The sequence below is a fragment of the Saccoglossus kowalevskii genome, chromosome 8 (assembly GCF_978046115.1).
Source record: "Saccoglossus kowalevskii chromosome 8, keSacKowa6.1, whole genome shotgun sequence".
Taxonomy (NCBI): domain Eukaryota; kingdom Metazoa; phylum Hemichordata; class Enteropneusta; family Harrimaniidae; genus Saccoglossus; species Saccoglossus kowalevskii.
The window spans coordinates 25,075,446-25,090,837 of record NC_140648.1 but is presented as its reverse complement, the minus strand read 5'-3'; the positions used below and the strand labels follow the sequence as shown (position 1 = coordinate 25,090,837).

Below are 15,392 nucleotides of genomic sequence, written 5' to 3'. Positions count from 1 at the left end.
TTAAGGTAACATGCAAGAAATAAAAGTTCAATAATTCAACCACATTGTGTACATCAACATGCAACAAAATTGATCTTCAAGTCTGTTACTTGTGTAGCATTTCTAAGCCCTTCGAACACAATATGATGTAACTGTAGAACCATCCTGTACAGGTGACAACCATGGTTTGCTTCTTCCAATAGAGCAAACAATGTTTGATGTGAATCATTTTCTCCCCAGGAGGAAAACTTAATACCTTTTCACCACAAAAATACTAAATAGTATTCTCAAAGCCACAAAATATTGAAATTTGATGTAGATTGAATGTGTCCTGTTTATGATAATACACACGTACATTTTGCTGCACTACTCTACAAATTAAGTTTAGTTCTATTATTTTTCAGCAGTTGTTATATTTTATAAAATAGTATATTATTAGTGTACATGCCAGTGAGTCTGATTAAAATGCAAAAAAATTAATTGCTTCACAATTATTTAATCACCAATTGAACATTATTAGTATGTTCTAAAATTTCAAAAATAAATTGATTGAATTTAAATATTGATCTATTGGTAATTAATATGCAAATTCAGCACTCAACACTCTTGATTGAAATTTACAATAATAACCATTTTTTCATTAGTATACAAGTACTAAATGCCATGTGACAAAATATTTGACATCAAGAAATGAGACAAGCGAAGATTAACATGCAAATTAACCAATAAATTAGCATACATTTTTACAAAAAACAAACTAGATATTGCACTATTTATATTCATTTAAAACATTACATTTTTGCCTGTAATACTTTTGTACGTCTTATTAGTGTGTTTGTTGTAATTATGTAATTAGCTGTGTAGGATCCAAGGTAGATGCAAAAGAGGTTTTAATACCAAATTGTGTATTACCAGTATAGTATTATGGCATACAGGTAAATAATTCAGGTATATCAAGTTTCTTTTTTAGTTAGATACAAAAAATACAAACATGTAGTAAACTATTTTACTACTTTTAGTTGTAGTTTTGTTTTAACTTGCACTGACTGAAATAAATCAGCATGTGTCATTCGATGTTTCTTCAGATCATTCTTTCTAGCGAAAATTTCTCCACAATAATCACACTGATTGTGTTTCACACCAGTATGTCTTGTTTTGTGACTGTCCAAATTACCCTTTTGATTGAAACTTTTGTCACATACGTCACATTGAAATGGTTTCTCTCCAGTGTGTGTTCTCTTGTGGATGATTAAACTTCCTTGCTGAATAAAGTTTTTTCCGCAAATATCGCACTGAAATGGTTTCTCACCGGTGTGAATCCTCATGTGTGTTTGCAGATAAACATTTTGTTTGAAGCTTTTATCGCATAGTTTACATTGAAAAGGTTTCTCGCTACCATGTAGCCTCACATGTAAAGTCAACGCACTCTTACGAGCAAAAGCTCTTCCACATTGCTCACAAAGATGAGGTTTCTCCCCAGTGTGGGTCCTCATATGACTATACAGATTACTCTTTTGTGTGAAACCTTTCCCACATTTGTTGCACGTAGATACCATATTACCATCATGTGACTTCACATGTCTTGTCATTTGACTTTTCACGGAGAAACGACGCCCACACTGGTCGCACTGGTAGGGCTTTTCGCCAGTATGCACCATTGCATGGCGCGCTCGATGATATTTGTCAGAAAATCGTTTCTCACACCATTCGCACTGGAACGGTTTCTCACCACTATGAAGCTTCATGTGATTAGCGCAACTAGTTTTTATAGCAAAACGTTTGTCACAGAATGTACACTGATATGGTTTTTCACCAGTATGTGAAGCCATATGAATTTTCAGATGATACTTTGCATAAAAACACATCGTACACATTAGGCATTGAAAAGGTTTTTCGCCAGTGTGCTTCCTTGTGTGTATCGTAAGGGATTCCTTTCGTGAGAAACCTTTCTTACATACTTCACAATAATACGATTTCTCATTATTATGTGTCCGACGGTGCCGTGATAAATGACTGCTGGAATTAAAAAACTTTCCACACTGTTCACATTGGTACGGTTTTTTGTCATAGTGCACACCCTTCATCTGAGACCCATCCTTGCGTTTTTTATAGGGTTTTCTTTTACCTTCCATTTTTGGGGTCTTGTTGAGCGATAACTATCTCTGTACTGGAAAACAGATTTACCTGAAAAGTGAAAAGCGTACATTTTAGAAACATGCAAAATTATTTGAGTTTTCCAAATGATAAAAGTGAATGAATGTGACAGATTTTGATTTCACACCCCTAAACTATAAACCCACAAGAAAGAAGTATATGCATATATTTACATCAACCTACCCTTACACCAGTCTATTTGCCTGAATGACCATTTTTTTTTAAAACAAAATAATCTGAATACCGCATTTGCTTTATTTGAAAGAGATTTCCAATGGAAGCGCATGTAGACGATCAGTTGCATTTATTGTATACATATGACCGTAAAATATAGTTTATCTTGTCATGTAAAGTGCAAATTTGATAAAGTCAGGATTATCTCTTGAATTAATTACAATGTGCTATGAACTATAAAAAATGTAAAAGCATTAATTTTCACTGGTATGTTATTTCGCTATTTTGATATTTGATTTAACAGTTACCGGTAGAAGCGCATCTCCAATAGAAGTGCATATAAACCTAAAATTCCATCTGTTCTATATTGAAACATTAAAACATAATATTTTGTATTTTGAATGAAAAAAAACCTCTGGAATTTATATGCGCTATTGATGGAGCCAATATCAGGGTTTTTTTCAAACAAGGGAACCAGGAGCACAGCGTCCTCGTGCCATGGTCATGCGCCCCCTTACCCTGGGGAGCAGATCCTCTGGCAACCATAAAATTCTGATTGACCAAGGATCACATGTGGCCACAGTCTTCAACTGTGACCTGTCTGATAGTAATTTTGGCCCCAAGGAAGCCATAGAATGCTCCATTTTAACTTGGAATTATCAAAAAATCCGTACGTCTAGCCTGTGATTACAGAATTACGGAATTTATTTTCTCAATTTATGTTGTACGAACAAACAAATATTGCAATTACGGAAATAATCCTTCTGTCACAATCCCTCCACAGGGAGGACTGTGATTCTGTGAAGGCTTTCTGCATGTATTAACCCATGCACCTACATGTATAAACTTTGCACTAAATAATATTCAGCCTTTCAATCATAACAAACCCACTTACTGTGTATCAGTAAACATGTACCAGGCTGCAATATTATATGCAGGGTTCTCCCCAGGGTATTATAGAGTAGGGGTTCAAAAATTTTAGTTCGCACTAAGAAAACATTCATGTATGCTTAGTATGTGCTGAATCTGACTTATTTTTTGTAAGATTCTGTCTAGACCCTTATTACAGGCTTATGAACTGTGCGTGAATGGTTAGTTTGGATTAAGCACCCAGTGGGATGAAACAAAGCAACAAAATATGATAATGTATTCGTTGTCCTAAAATGTATTATTACATTCATTTCAGTAAAGTTTAAAGGGTGGTGGTAATTGCACACCGCACGTTAGAATTTCATGTAAACAAACAACGGTGTGATGACACCGCCCTTTAAAATATCAATAATTTGATATTAAGTTGTCAATTTTGTTCTTATAGAAGTTAATATGGCATACTATACTTATTAATTTTTTTTTTTTTTCAATCTCGATCTACTTTCAAAACACAAGTGAATACAGGTTTTCCGAATCCATTAAAAGCACAGTCGGTAGAATACTCAGCCCGTGGTGCCATTGTTAAACTTATTATAATGGAGAGAAAAAAATACTTCACCATAGACACTTGATAATAATAACAAACAAACACGCATTAAAGCGGATTCAAGCAGGTCAAATAATTATAAGTGTTTTTCACCGAATCCTGTTGATGGCCGGCAAGCCCGGGTGCGGCTTTGTTTCAAATTCAATGATAGTACAATGGCTAATTACTAATTTTCGATGCCCGCAATTAACATGAGTGTTATATTTCCAAGATTTGTCTAGGGTTGTTCATTCAATCTGTCAAGCCCAGTCACGACAAGACAATATTACTGACTTACCAATGAAGAGTTTCCGTACGAATAAATACACGAGTATCAGAAACAACAGCAACAATACTGCATTTATGCGGCCATTTTTAGATATTCGTTAGCGCCCTCAATCATAATGTCTAAACGATCTTTTGTTTTATTTCACAAGTTTTGAGAGTCCATCGTCATTTCAACTTGAAGACAGAAGATCGAAAATGCAACTGATGCCAGAAAATAAATAAAATATATTTTAAACATCCGGAAAACAAACAAAATGGAAATATGATATTAAACTTCTAATTTGAAAACGACTAAAGAACAATGCAATGTCAGTATGAGTTCATCGTCACACCATGGATGAAATCATAGACCTTTCTAAGGTTTATGATGAAATGAACACAGTACGTGTCTATTTTGGTTTTCGACGAAATTCATCGTCACTGCACAGAGTAAATGGCGTCAATATTATAAAACAGGTTCACCTGTGTCTAAGTTTTCAAAATATGTATATGGGCAATTCTACTTTGTCCGAGTATTACCTCGTGGAATTGGATACTGTGTAATATAGATTGCTTATACCACAGGCATTCATCAAGGGACAAGAGGAACAATTCTTAACTTGACATACAGCTTGAAGGTGATCAGAAATGTGTGTGTGACGGACGTTACAAAATGATATTAAAAACAATAAGTAACTTTATTTTCAGATTATCTGATTATGTACATTTGTACTATGATTTCTCCCCTAAGGGGTCTAAAGGCTAGTGGGTCTAAAAACATGTAATATATATTTGAAAGCACATTCATGAAAAAAAATGTATGGATCTAATTCAGAACAACTTCTTTCCGGGACGCTGGGATCTTCTGAATAAATTCCTTCCATATATAGAATAAAATTATAGTGATTTCCATTTTTTTTTCTAAATGTTGTGGAATTGCCCATATCACATAGACACATCTCGTACCTGGCACTCGGAGGTATTTAAAGGGCAGTGGTCGTCGCGCCATGCATGCACGAAATATGGGTCTCAAACGAAAGCGACTTTGACTGTTGCTCAAATCAACGAGTACAAACTGAGACGTTATTAAGCTTTAACTATGTAATTCCTTTGGTGATTGGAAGGTGTCGAGAGAGTCGTCGGCGGTAATTATTGTACGTTGTGCCTTGGTTTGACACGTACTCGTGATTTCCATTAGAAGAGCGCACTAGGAGAAAACCAATGTCTATCAATACAAATATCACACATGCGCTGCGCGACGACCACCGCCCTTAAAGTTACCAGTTGAATATTATTTGAAAGAGGGGACCAGATTTTCTTTGAAATGTGGTTATGCAAAACTCAGATAAATCAGATCAATATATATAGTCACCGATTTACTTTTCGTACAAAATACGGCGATATTTGAGCCAGTTGCTATCATGTTTTCTATATACGATCAAAAATTTCTCACCACATCTCAAAGTTATGTTTGGTTGCATACGTTGGCATATGGGCTTTGGATTATCATGCATTATTTAAACAATCTGCTGAATACTATTTTTATTATAAGAAATATAACTTTTCGTGTTTGCATTTTCAGACAAACAAATTTCGTTTTGGGTTACAAAAAATGAAAGGTTCAATTTCATCATGTATTCGCAAATCAATAATTGTGTAAAACTTTTGAAACAAAATATCGTGATACATTAGGTCGAACGTCGCCAACGATCTTAATAACCGAGAAGATTTCTCCGGTCACGTATTTGTCACATATTCTCACAACTGCAGCTATACATTTTAGTGCTTATTAGGTTCCCTCGAATTCAGTGTACATTTCAGTGGGTTGTTCTACCGAAAAAAAGTTAAACAGCTATCATAATCAGTAAAACGTACCACCAGAGGGCGCCAGCACGACTGAAATTAATTTTGTGATAGAGAGATAGACTTGCATACAGTCAGATATAAATTAAATTAAATGATAAAATTTCAACGATTTTCAGCGTCTTTCCTGCACGTTTTGATGTTGTTTAGCGTTTCGTGATTGACATTATAAAAATGACCCACGGTTACTAGTAACCGTGAATGACCGAAGTTCATTTGCAAAGACTGTCTTAAAAAAATATATTTTATTATCATTGCTGCCTGCAGTAATTCGAAACAAAGACGAATCTGACGAACATTTTCCGTGTTTCGCGCATATTCATAGCATCAGATATGTCTCAACTCAGTCCCTCTATCTCCGGTCTGAAAACGCTTGTTTTGTAGTGTACGAAGTACGGGCCAAAATTTAAGCCAATCTCATATGTTTGCATATCGGATAGACCCGATCGCGTTCACGCACAGGAAGAAACAGTGGTTAGCACGACCTAAGAAACTAATCTTCGGTCATTTTAACTATGTTTACTCAGTGTAGTAACTAGGAAGGTACACATGTTAGTTCTACAGTTATAAAACAATACCAAAGCAAATTCAGAAAGTGTAGATTGCAGAATAACAGGAAGTAGCGCAGACTCCCAGCGTCGGTCCATTTTTTTTACCGAGAACAGTATCTCTTGATGTGTTCGCTTTGAGTTTTAGTTATAAATATAAAAGTAAATTTTCCAAATGTACATTGAATACGGCCCGAGCTAAGCGTTCACGCACATTTCGTTAGCCCGTGCATGGAGCTAAAAAAAGAGCTCCATGGCCCGTGTTAAGGATCTGGGCCTGGTCTTAAAAACGGGCAAGATTTAATCCGTACTTAGCGATTGTTAGCCCGTGCTGAGCGTTCACGCAAGTTTTCTTAGCACGGACTAAGGAATTTGACCCTTTAGCCCGTGCTAAGGAGCTGTGCGTCACCTGAATTAGTGGCACGAAGTGTGGTGATTTTGTGGGTTATACGGTCAAATTGGTCCAGATTTTATTTTTTTGGCAAGAATGAAACCCATTTTACAAATAAGTAAAAATATTTTTGCAGTATATATTGTTATTCTGCATGATGTTTCTCCATGTGAAACAATGAGCTATTTCGTTCCAACATGTTGTCATGGTGACGTTCGTGTCGCCGGCATGTGAACGTTCTCAATGTTTCTGTCCTTGTTATTCTTTGTGAAACAATTAAAACAGCGGAAAATGTTTCGTTTTGAAAAATTCAACGTGTGTTAAAATTGGTCGACTGGTTGACTATATAATTTTAAAGATAGTTTGTTCCAAAACACGTCTGCATTTTAAGATACTAAAAATGTCCGTGAAATCAAAATGGCGACGGATGCCTTAAAGATGGGTTAACTGTTTGGCAGAATGATTTTGTCTTTCATATTGTTGGTTAAGCAGAGTTTTCCAATATTTATGTTAATATTGATATTTCGACTTCAAAGAATAAAGTTGAACAGAGTTGCTTTTCATTTTGTACGTGGTCCATTACAGTTTTCGCAACATATCATAAGTGTAACGCATGTTTCTGCTCTAATTACAAGTGAATGGCATAACTCAGTCTAACTTAGAACAACCCGTTGCGAAATTAGTAAGCTAGTTTAATTGTATTTTAATATTTAATAGATTACTAAATCGACAAAACCCCCAAATCCGGGCCCCAAATAACTTCTTTATTTCTTGATTTGAATATTGCTGACGACACGTACGCATGCGCACTGATACTAAAATCATGCCTATTTTGGGTCGCATCACGGATGGTATAACTTCCGGAATACTTGTCGAAAGTAGTCAAAAAGTTATTTATTCGCTACGAGCATTGGTACAATTGATTGCATTTCGTTTCCAGACCGGGTATAGAGGGGCTGTGGTCTCATAATAGCCCCAAGACCATCAGTATAACATATCTGAATGTTCTAAGAGTACAACTTTAAAGGTGCATATTATCTCAGTATTACATTATGTAAAATAGTTATGTATGCGTTCAGCTACTTGGCGGAAAAGTAACCATAAAAACACATGCCAAAAAACAACACACACTAATTCTCAAACGTGTGAAACGGGTATCCATTTGAGAACATTTTCTAAGCTCTATGCTTTACCGCACGTAGCCTACGACAGGAGACACGTCTCAACTTTGTTATCTTTCTAAGGTCTATGGTTTAGCGTAATAGTTTCATTTTCCGTGTGTTTCCCAATATCGGTGTCACGTGATAAATAAGCTAGTGATTTACATATTCTAAATTTAGCATTTGAACTTGAGGTTTAGCCACAACTTTATACTCTCTAAGTCGATATTTGATTTACCAGGCTGGTGAATTCACGTGCACATATGCATACGCGTACTTTTACTTGTACACGGTGAATCGTTCTGATCGTTAGGATCGTTATAAATGTTTTATGAATATACATATTTATAAATGAAAATTGATGTTAGAATTCAAATTGACCAAACAGAAAAGTTACAATTAATATTAATGAGTTTGTTCAATATTATCCAATAAGCAAGCGCCCCACTATGAGCAAAGACAATATATCTCTTTCTAATGTCTTTGCTGTGAGTAAGTGGGCGGTCGCAGTTATGCCATGTGAAGGCATGCGCGCCGCGGCTCACGATGGACGTAGACAACGTTCCGGTCTCGGGCCAATCAGGAGAGCTGAAGATCAGCGCAACAAATAAATATAGAAACTTTTCATTTTGAAGTTTGAATTGTGGAATTTATAAAGATAAAGGGAATGCCTCTGTTGCGCCGAGAGTACTATAACTAATAATGCGACATATCAACAACATCTAACAAAAGTTGACTGTGTAATAAAATGATGTAAATGAACACACGAAGACAACCCAAAGAAATAACTTGTTTAGTGAATTTTTCGCTTGTAAAATCTCCAAATGTAATGGGGTTCGTAGGATGACATATTGCTCAAAATGGTGAAGTCGGAGAATGAAAACAGTTGTGAGAAACAAAGACGAGCGTTTATACAGTCGGTAAAAGTTATAATATCTCTTCAGACATTTTTAATTATTTATCGTACGATGTAATTGCCAAGACAGTCCGTCTAAAACTTCAAAAACGTGTCAACATAACATAAAAATAATACAGTTTGTGACGAAGACCTACTATCAAATACGATAAAATTATAAGTTCATTTTTAGTAAAAACTACTTTCCATGGTGTTCCATTGAAATGTTGAAAAAAATAACAAACTATGTAGTTGAATTAAAAGTCTGTCTCGTCGTCATCTACCAAGTCAAGTAATTATAGACAAATGTAAACTCGGTCATACTGACAATTTTTTTAATGGGGGGGGGGGGGGTCAGGATGATGTAAATGTCGGACTCGATTCGTGACATACAGTAAACGCAACTTAAATATAAACTGTGATAAAGTGTGCCATACTGCGTAAAACAAGAAAACGAAAGTGAATCCAAATCATCGCGTAGATGGCGCTGCTTAAATTGATTTCTGCATTGGGGGAAACCGGAAGCGACTGCATGAATCATATGTTCACAGACGAACTGAGTTCTCCATTGTGTTCATTCACTGTCAACATGGCGGGTGGGTTCAGAGGATCTCGGAGCAGAACTCGGATTTCTTGTGGCCGCTACCGGTTCGTCTTCTACCTCGCTGGATTTGTGGTGTCGATGCAGCTTCTAGTGGCGTGGAGTTTCTTCAATTTTGGAAACAGTGATGAGAGCGATCCCAGGAAACGGGATGTGTCCGGGTCGAGAATTGACACCGATGAAGTTTTGAAGGTAAGTTCAGAAAGTTTCCTCCCTGTCATTGAAGTTTTAGGCGATTCCGTTTACGTGGCTACTGTTTCCACTGGAGCAATATTTTGAATCATGTGGGAGATGCGTTCGCGTGAGAATGCCGATGTTGATCAGGCAACCGAGCGTCGTTCATGCACAACATCGCCGTACTACATGTTCGCGGCGTGTCCTGTCGCGGAGCAGTCCATCGTCGTTTCTATGATCATGGAACAGACCATTTCAGTAAGGCATGTTTCTGGCAAATATTTAAAAAAAAAAAAAAAAAAATACGTACCGCAAAGCTGTTGTCACTTTGTAAACTTTGGTTAACAAACTTTTAAAACAAGGTGATCAAAATAGTTTAAACGTTCTTCTATGTTAATCACAGCGTCCATGCGTTCTCTTCGGGTTTCCTAGTGATTAATTACGTTTTAATCTCCTCTCCTCTCCCCGCCAATGAGTGAACGTGGTTTTCTCTATTATGGTTTTCTAGGTCAGCCACCCCTCCAAGTTGAATGATGAACTTCAATGGCATCGGTATTTTCTATTAATATAAGTACATCGTGGGCAGCAGGAACATTTCTGCTGGTGGGTTCATATATTGGCTGAGAATGAAGGCAGTAAATCAAAACTAAATTATCAAAGATGGGTTTGTTATGAGGTTGTTGTTCATCTCACTGGATTGTTTTGGAATGTGGTCATACAAGGTCATCTAGGGGCAAGTGTCAGACTAGTCAATAATAAATTCCAACCCTGGCCTGATGTCTACTGTCAAGGAAACTTGATTTACATTGTTTGATAAACTTAGTCATGGTTTTTAAACTTCAAGTGCTTGCCATCATTAATTTAGAAATTAAGTTCACCACTGTCATCTCCAGTTGTAGGAGGATTAAACCGTATAATCTCTAAGTTTTAAAGTTTAAAAAACAAAACTGCTGGGTTGGGAAGATTTCTGAAGAGGAAACTTTCAATACTTGGGGTTGTCCCGTGGAATCATGGGAAACTGCTGTCTACATTGTTTACGCTGACACATTACAACCTACTTGCATACTAAAATCCAGGTTCCTATCTTTTTTTTTACACACTCTGTGGAGCTGCGATTTAACTAAATGCATATTCAGTGGGATTTATGTAGTGCATTCTATTAAGATATCTGAGAAATAAAGGGAAAATAAAATCCACCTAGTAATTGATCTCTATACAGTATCCTGAACTATATGTATCCATGACAACCATTATCAATCCCATATTGGCTAAATTATTATTATCTTTGTTCAGCTTTCATTATTTGTGGAATTGTTTAAATCTTGTATGAAGTCTGTGGGTGTGACCATGAACATACTGAACTCCATGGTGTGACTGATATGGTAAATTGAATCCATAGCCTATGTAATATAATTAAGAGCGAGTCCAACTAACACAAAAATACTGCCTCTTTATTAACAGTCTATGAGCCTGCCACAAGCAGATGCTGCTTCCCAGATCACACTTCAAAATCTACTGAAACAAAATCGCAATATAAAATTGCTCTTTGAGTTTACTTTTAAACAAACATGTTGGTTTGAAACTTATTGATAAACATGTTTGCTTAGCCGGTACATATTGTTGCAAATACATATGGTTTTTTAGTTAGGCATATTGTATTTCAGAGTTTCAGACCCTTATTGGTTTCCAGGAGTCAACACATGCAGCTGTTTCTATCACAGAGTAATGTTGTAAGGTTGTGCATGCCATGTGGTTTAAGGATCATTGACAGGTATCAGTTGTGTGGTCTGGTTTCACAGATCATCACGTTTAACTGCCCTTTGCTATGTATTGGTGCTATACTTGTATAATCCTCGGGTCTTGCAATGTTTCGTAAGTGTGATAGATTTTAATGCACAATTAATGAAACGAATTAAAGATGTAGGTATATGTATGCAGTAAAATACTGATGCATTTGTGAGATGTTATCGACATGTATTGTTATGTATTGACATGCAGTGTTATCGGTAATACCGATCACTGAATTTACTCTTTTGGAAGCACATCTCTATGTACCGGTATTTATTGTGTACTGGATCTTTAAAATATGACTTAGGCCACACCGACTTAATTTTATGGATGACATCAGCGCGCGCATTAGTTTTCGCCTGTTCTCAAAAAAAAAAAAAAAAAAATCTTCGACGACGAGTCTCCACAGATCGGTTTTCTGTCCGGAACTTGCCGACTCATATTGTCGCAAATCGCCGACTTGTCGTAAAACTCGTTTTGGACTACCTCAAAACCAAACTCCACACAGTTAGATGCACGTTAGGTAAAGCGCAAAGACCTATGGGAAGGAGATTGCCTCAAAACATGCAAATTTTGTCATAAATGGTCCAACATGGCGACCACACCACCAAAATACGTGAGCATAAAAGTTCAGAGGTAAAACGGAGGGATTGTTGTAGACAATTGACGTTGGCCAGGGAGACGTTTACACAGCTATACGAGAGGTCAGTAGCGGCAAGCGAGTTTCGCCCAGACAACTTTAAGAACATATTGTCCAGAGTGGCTGTCCCGCGTTTCTTCTGCAACGATGAGAGAAATGGGAGAGGAGTGGAGGTGTATGGTGGCCTAAAAGTCGGTCAGGCGACAAATCAGTTCGGTTGCTTTGTCCGCATTGAAGTCGACAGAACTGCAACGAAAGCAGCAGAAGCTCCTCGGCCGAAGTTCCCTTTCGGGGTGAAGAAAAGTTTCTTATTATTTTTTTTTTTCATTTTCTGATTCAGATAATTTGCTTGCACACACAGTCAGTAATATTTTAATCATGACACATTTTCATCAAGATACATGTACATAATTTTCTGCATCCACATTTTTGTTGACTCTGTTTGTGTGTTTTTCAATATCGAGCCTCTTATAATTTATTACATAGTTGAAGTAGTTCTAGAGCGATTGTGTCTACACTTAGTCTATCTGAAGTGTCACTTTAAAAGCTGTAGTTTGAATGTCAAAGTAGTTAATTTCCAGGTTGCTGTTGACAAACTTATTGTTCATTTTTAATTAATTTCTTTCTTTCAATAAAACACAGTAAGTTTTTTTTTATTATTGAGTTGATGTGTATGCCTTTGGCAAAGCTAACATCTGCCTTATCCTCTTGCCTTTTCAAAATCAAAGGTGATGATACCTGTGACAGTAATACAGTACGAAATGTGTACATCAATATGTGCCTCCTACAAATAAAGACTTGTTTTTTTGATACACTGTGGTTAAATTCGTAATAACAGCTCCCTAGTCCTGTGGTTTTAGCAAGATTTTTTTTTTTGGCAGGATTTTTTTTTTTTTCGCCCTTTCGCATTAGTTTTGGGGTCTTCAGAGGATGTCATCCATAAAATTAAATCAGTGTGGCCTTACTGTGAAATACTTTATTTTAGCTGGAATAAATTTTCACTGAAAAAGCTTTTTGGGTGTTTTGTATTGAATTTATTTTCACTGATTTTTGTTGATTTGAATGTGAGACATAGGAAAAAATGTATATTCGCTGGATTTTATTTTCACTGAAGCAGCCTTTCAGCGAAAATAGTGAAAATAAATTCCAAGCGAAAATAAAGTATTCTACAGTAGTTTGACCTTTGACCAACTCAGTCATTTACATAAGTGCTTCTAATTTATGATATTCTGTAATTTGTTTAGATGATTGAATAAGTATTTGTCATTCCTCCGTTTATTCATTCATTCAATCAATCAACTTAACATCAATGAATTTTGTTGGGGTGGCAAACTAAAAAACTTGTTTGCATCTTTAAGCCAGATCCGGCATTCTCTCATTCCAAGTATCAGAGTACTGTCAAACTATTAGCTGTTTTCAACATTGAAGAAGTGAGTGATCAATCAGTGTACACAAATAATGACACTGTGTTTATACATAAATCCCCGATTTTGATGATTTTGTGAGCAGTGATTCATGTGACAAGTAATTATACGTCTATCTTCTAATGTAATACACTGCTTGCAATATTTAGTGATATGACGGGTGCTTGTCGTAATATATTAGACAATTCTGAAAACTTTTGTAAATTGGTTTTGTTATATAATGCTTACTGAGCAGTCCTCGTCTATAGAATACCTTAAATTGGATAGGCATTTTGTGCGATGACGGCCATCCCTTAACCATGCATGGATTAGGCTTGAAATTGTTTTCTCAGATATTAATTTTTGTTTTGGAATTTTTTGTTTCATGCGTTTTCTTGATGAATAGACATACAATTTAGTAACAATTTAATGATATAAATATTGACCTATATTTTTCCAAAGTTGGAATGCTCGGTATTCTCGCCTTGTTTAAATAACTGGTCATATATAACATAATAACAAGAGGTCTCATGACAGAACCCTAGGGAGTCGTGCACTCACAGCTGAGTGTATGGAGATATCAATGATACCTGTCTCGATGTGAAATAATCTCAATATTCTTAAGAGTGATAGAATTTCACAAAGATCACTTGCAAGCTGTAAATTACTTACATCGTTACAGATTCCATTAATTATGCAATTATGCTATTAGCATTCAAATAATTGTGAAATGTTTAATTCTTATTGACTGACAACTTAATTGGCATGTCAGGAAAGTAATTTTCGCTGCATTTCGCTGCTATGACTGACCGACTAACAAAGTTAATGATTTATTGATAGTTCTCAAATACCATGGTATTTTTTAGGAACAGTGAAGAATTCTACTCTTACTTTATAACTCATCATTATTTCTGTGTAAATGACTTAAAATTTATTATATGATAAAATGTTTTATGTTTGCAATAAACAATTTTTGGCAAATCTTGAAAGTTATTGTTATTGCTCTGTTAGTAGCGCTCACATATAAAAGATATTTTGATGGTTGATGATGCTATTTTAATGATTCAGTATATACAAATTTTTGGTTTACTGTAAAAACTTATTTTCACTCTGAATTTATTTTTGCTGAAGGAATGATTCAGTGAAACTAAAATCTAGTAAATATTTTTTTATACATATTTTACATTCATTCAGCCCAAAATTAGTGAAAACAAATTCCATACAAAACACCCAAAAAGTCTTTTCAGCAAAAATTAATTCTAGCTAAAATAAAGTATTTTACAGTAACGTGCACTTTCATTGAATATTCTTCATTAGTGCAAATACAGTATTATTTTTTTATAATCTTTGTGACCCTTGATTTTTCCCAACCAAATTTTGATGGTTAATTTTATGTATTTTTCACTATTGTAATTTGGTTAGTTAATCAAATTCCATAATGATCAGTGAAATCGCTTGACACAAATGCTATTTATTAAGTTTTTAATTTTGTCTTTAATATAACTACCCTAATTAAAAGTTATTTAAATTTATAATTAATAAATTAATCAAACTGAAATAATTAATTATTTTACGTTATTTTGAAAATATCGACCTAGGCCCAGAAATGAACGCAGAAAATATTGGGTAGGCAATTATGGTTTCCATTTTATTTAATTTTTTCTTCAATGACTACATTTTAACTGTTTTTTCCATCACAATTATGCTTTTTTAATACATATATTTAAAATGGCCATCAAGTTAGTCATTAAAAGGTGATTTCCTCACAGTCATGATCATCAACTGTATTTTACAGGATGTAAAAAAAATGAAATCAGCTAATTTGTATAAAATAAAATAAAAAAATTAGAGCAATTTGCATAAAGAGAAATTGACTGCAATACCGTGAAATTAACAGCT

General features: G+C 35.3%; 2 protein-coding genes across 2 annotated transcripts in view; one reads left to right on the top strand and one right to left on the bottom strand.

The window, feature by feature from the left end:
* Positions 1-885: 885 nt before the first annotated feature.
* On the bottom strand, positions 886-4,156 carry LOC102808218 (uncharacterized). The gene is made up of 2 exons (XM_006816286.3): positions 4,062-4,156; positions 886-2,163 (listed from the first exon to the last, which is right to left on the bottom strand). Exon 2 carries the CDS (start codon positions 2,109-2,111, stop codon positions 981-983), a length of 1,131 nt encoding a protein of 376 aa, XP_006816349.1. The 5' UTR covers positions 2,112-2,163; positions 4,062-4,156; the 3' UTR covers positions 886-980.
* A 5,320-nt stretch (positions 4,157-9,476) lies between these two features.
* The window catches only part of LOC100373063 (xylosyltransferase 1-like), a 105,605-nt gene continuing 99,689 nt past the window's right edge, over positions 9,477-15,392 (top strand). The window contains exon 1 of the mRNA XM_085502807.1: positions 9,477-9,680. Within this exon, the coding sequence (XP_085358933.1) occupies positions 9,477-9,680 (204 nt within the window). The remainder of the gene's footprint in view (positions 9,681-15,392) is intronic.

Coding starts and splice junctions, on each gene's coding strand:
- LOC102808218 (XM_006816286.3), bottom strand. CDS start 2,111: ATGGAAGGTAAAAGAAAACCCTATAAAAAACGCAAGGATGGGTCTCAG.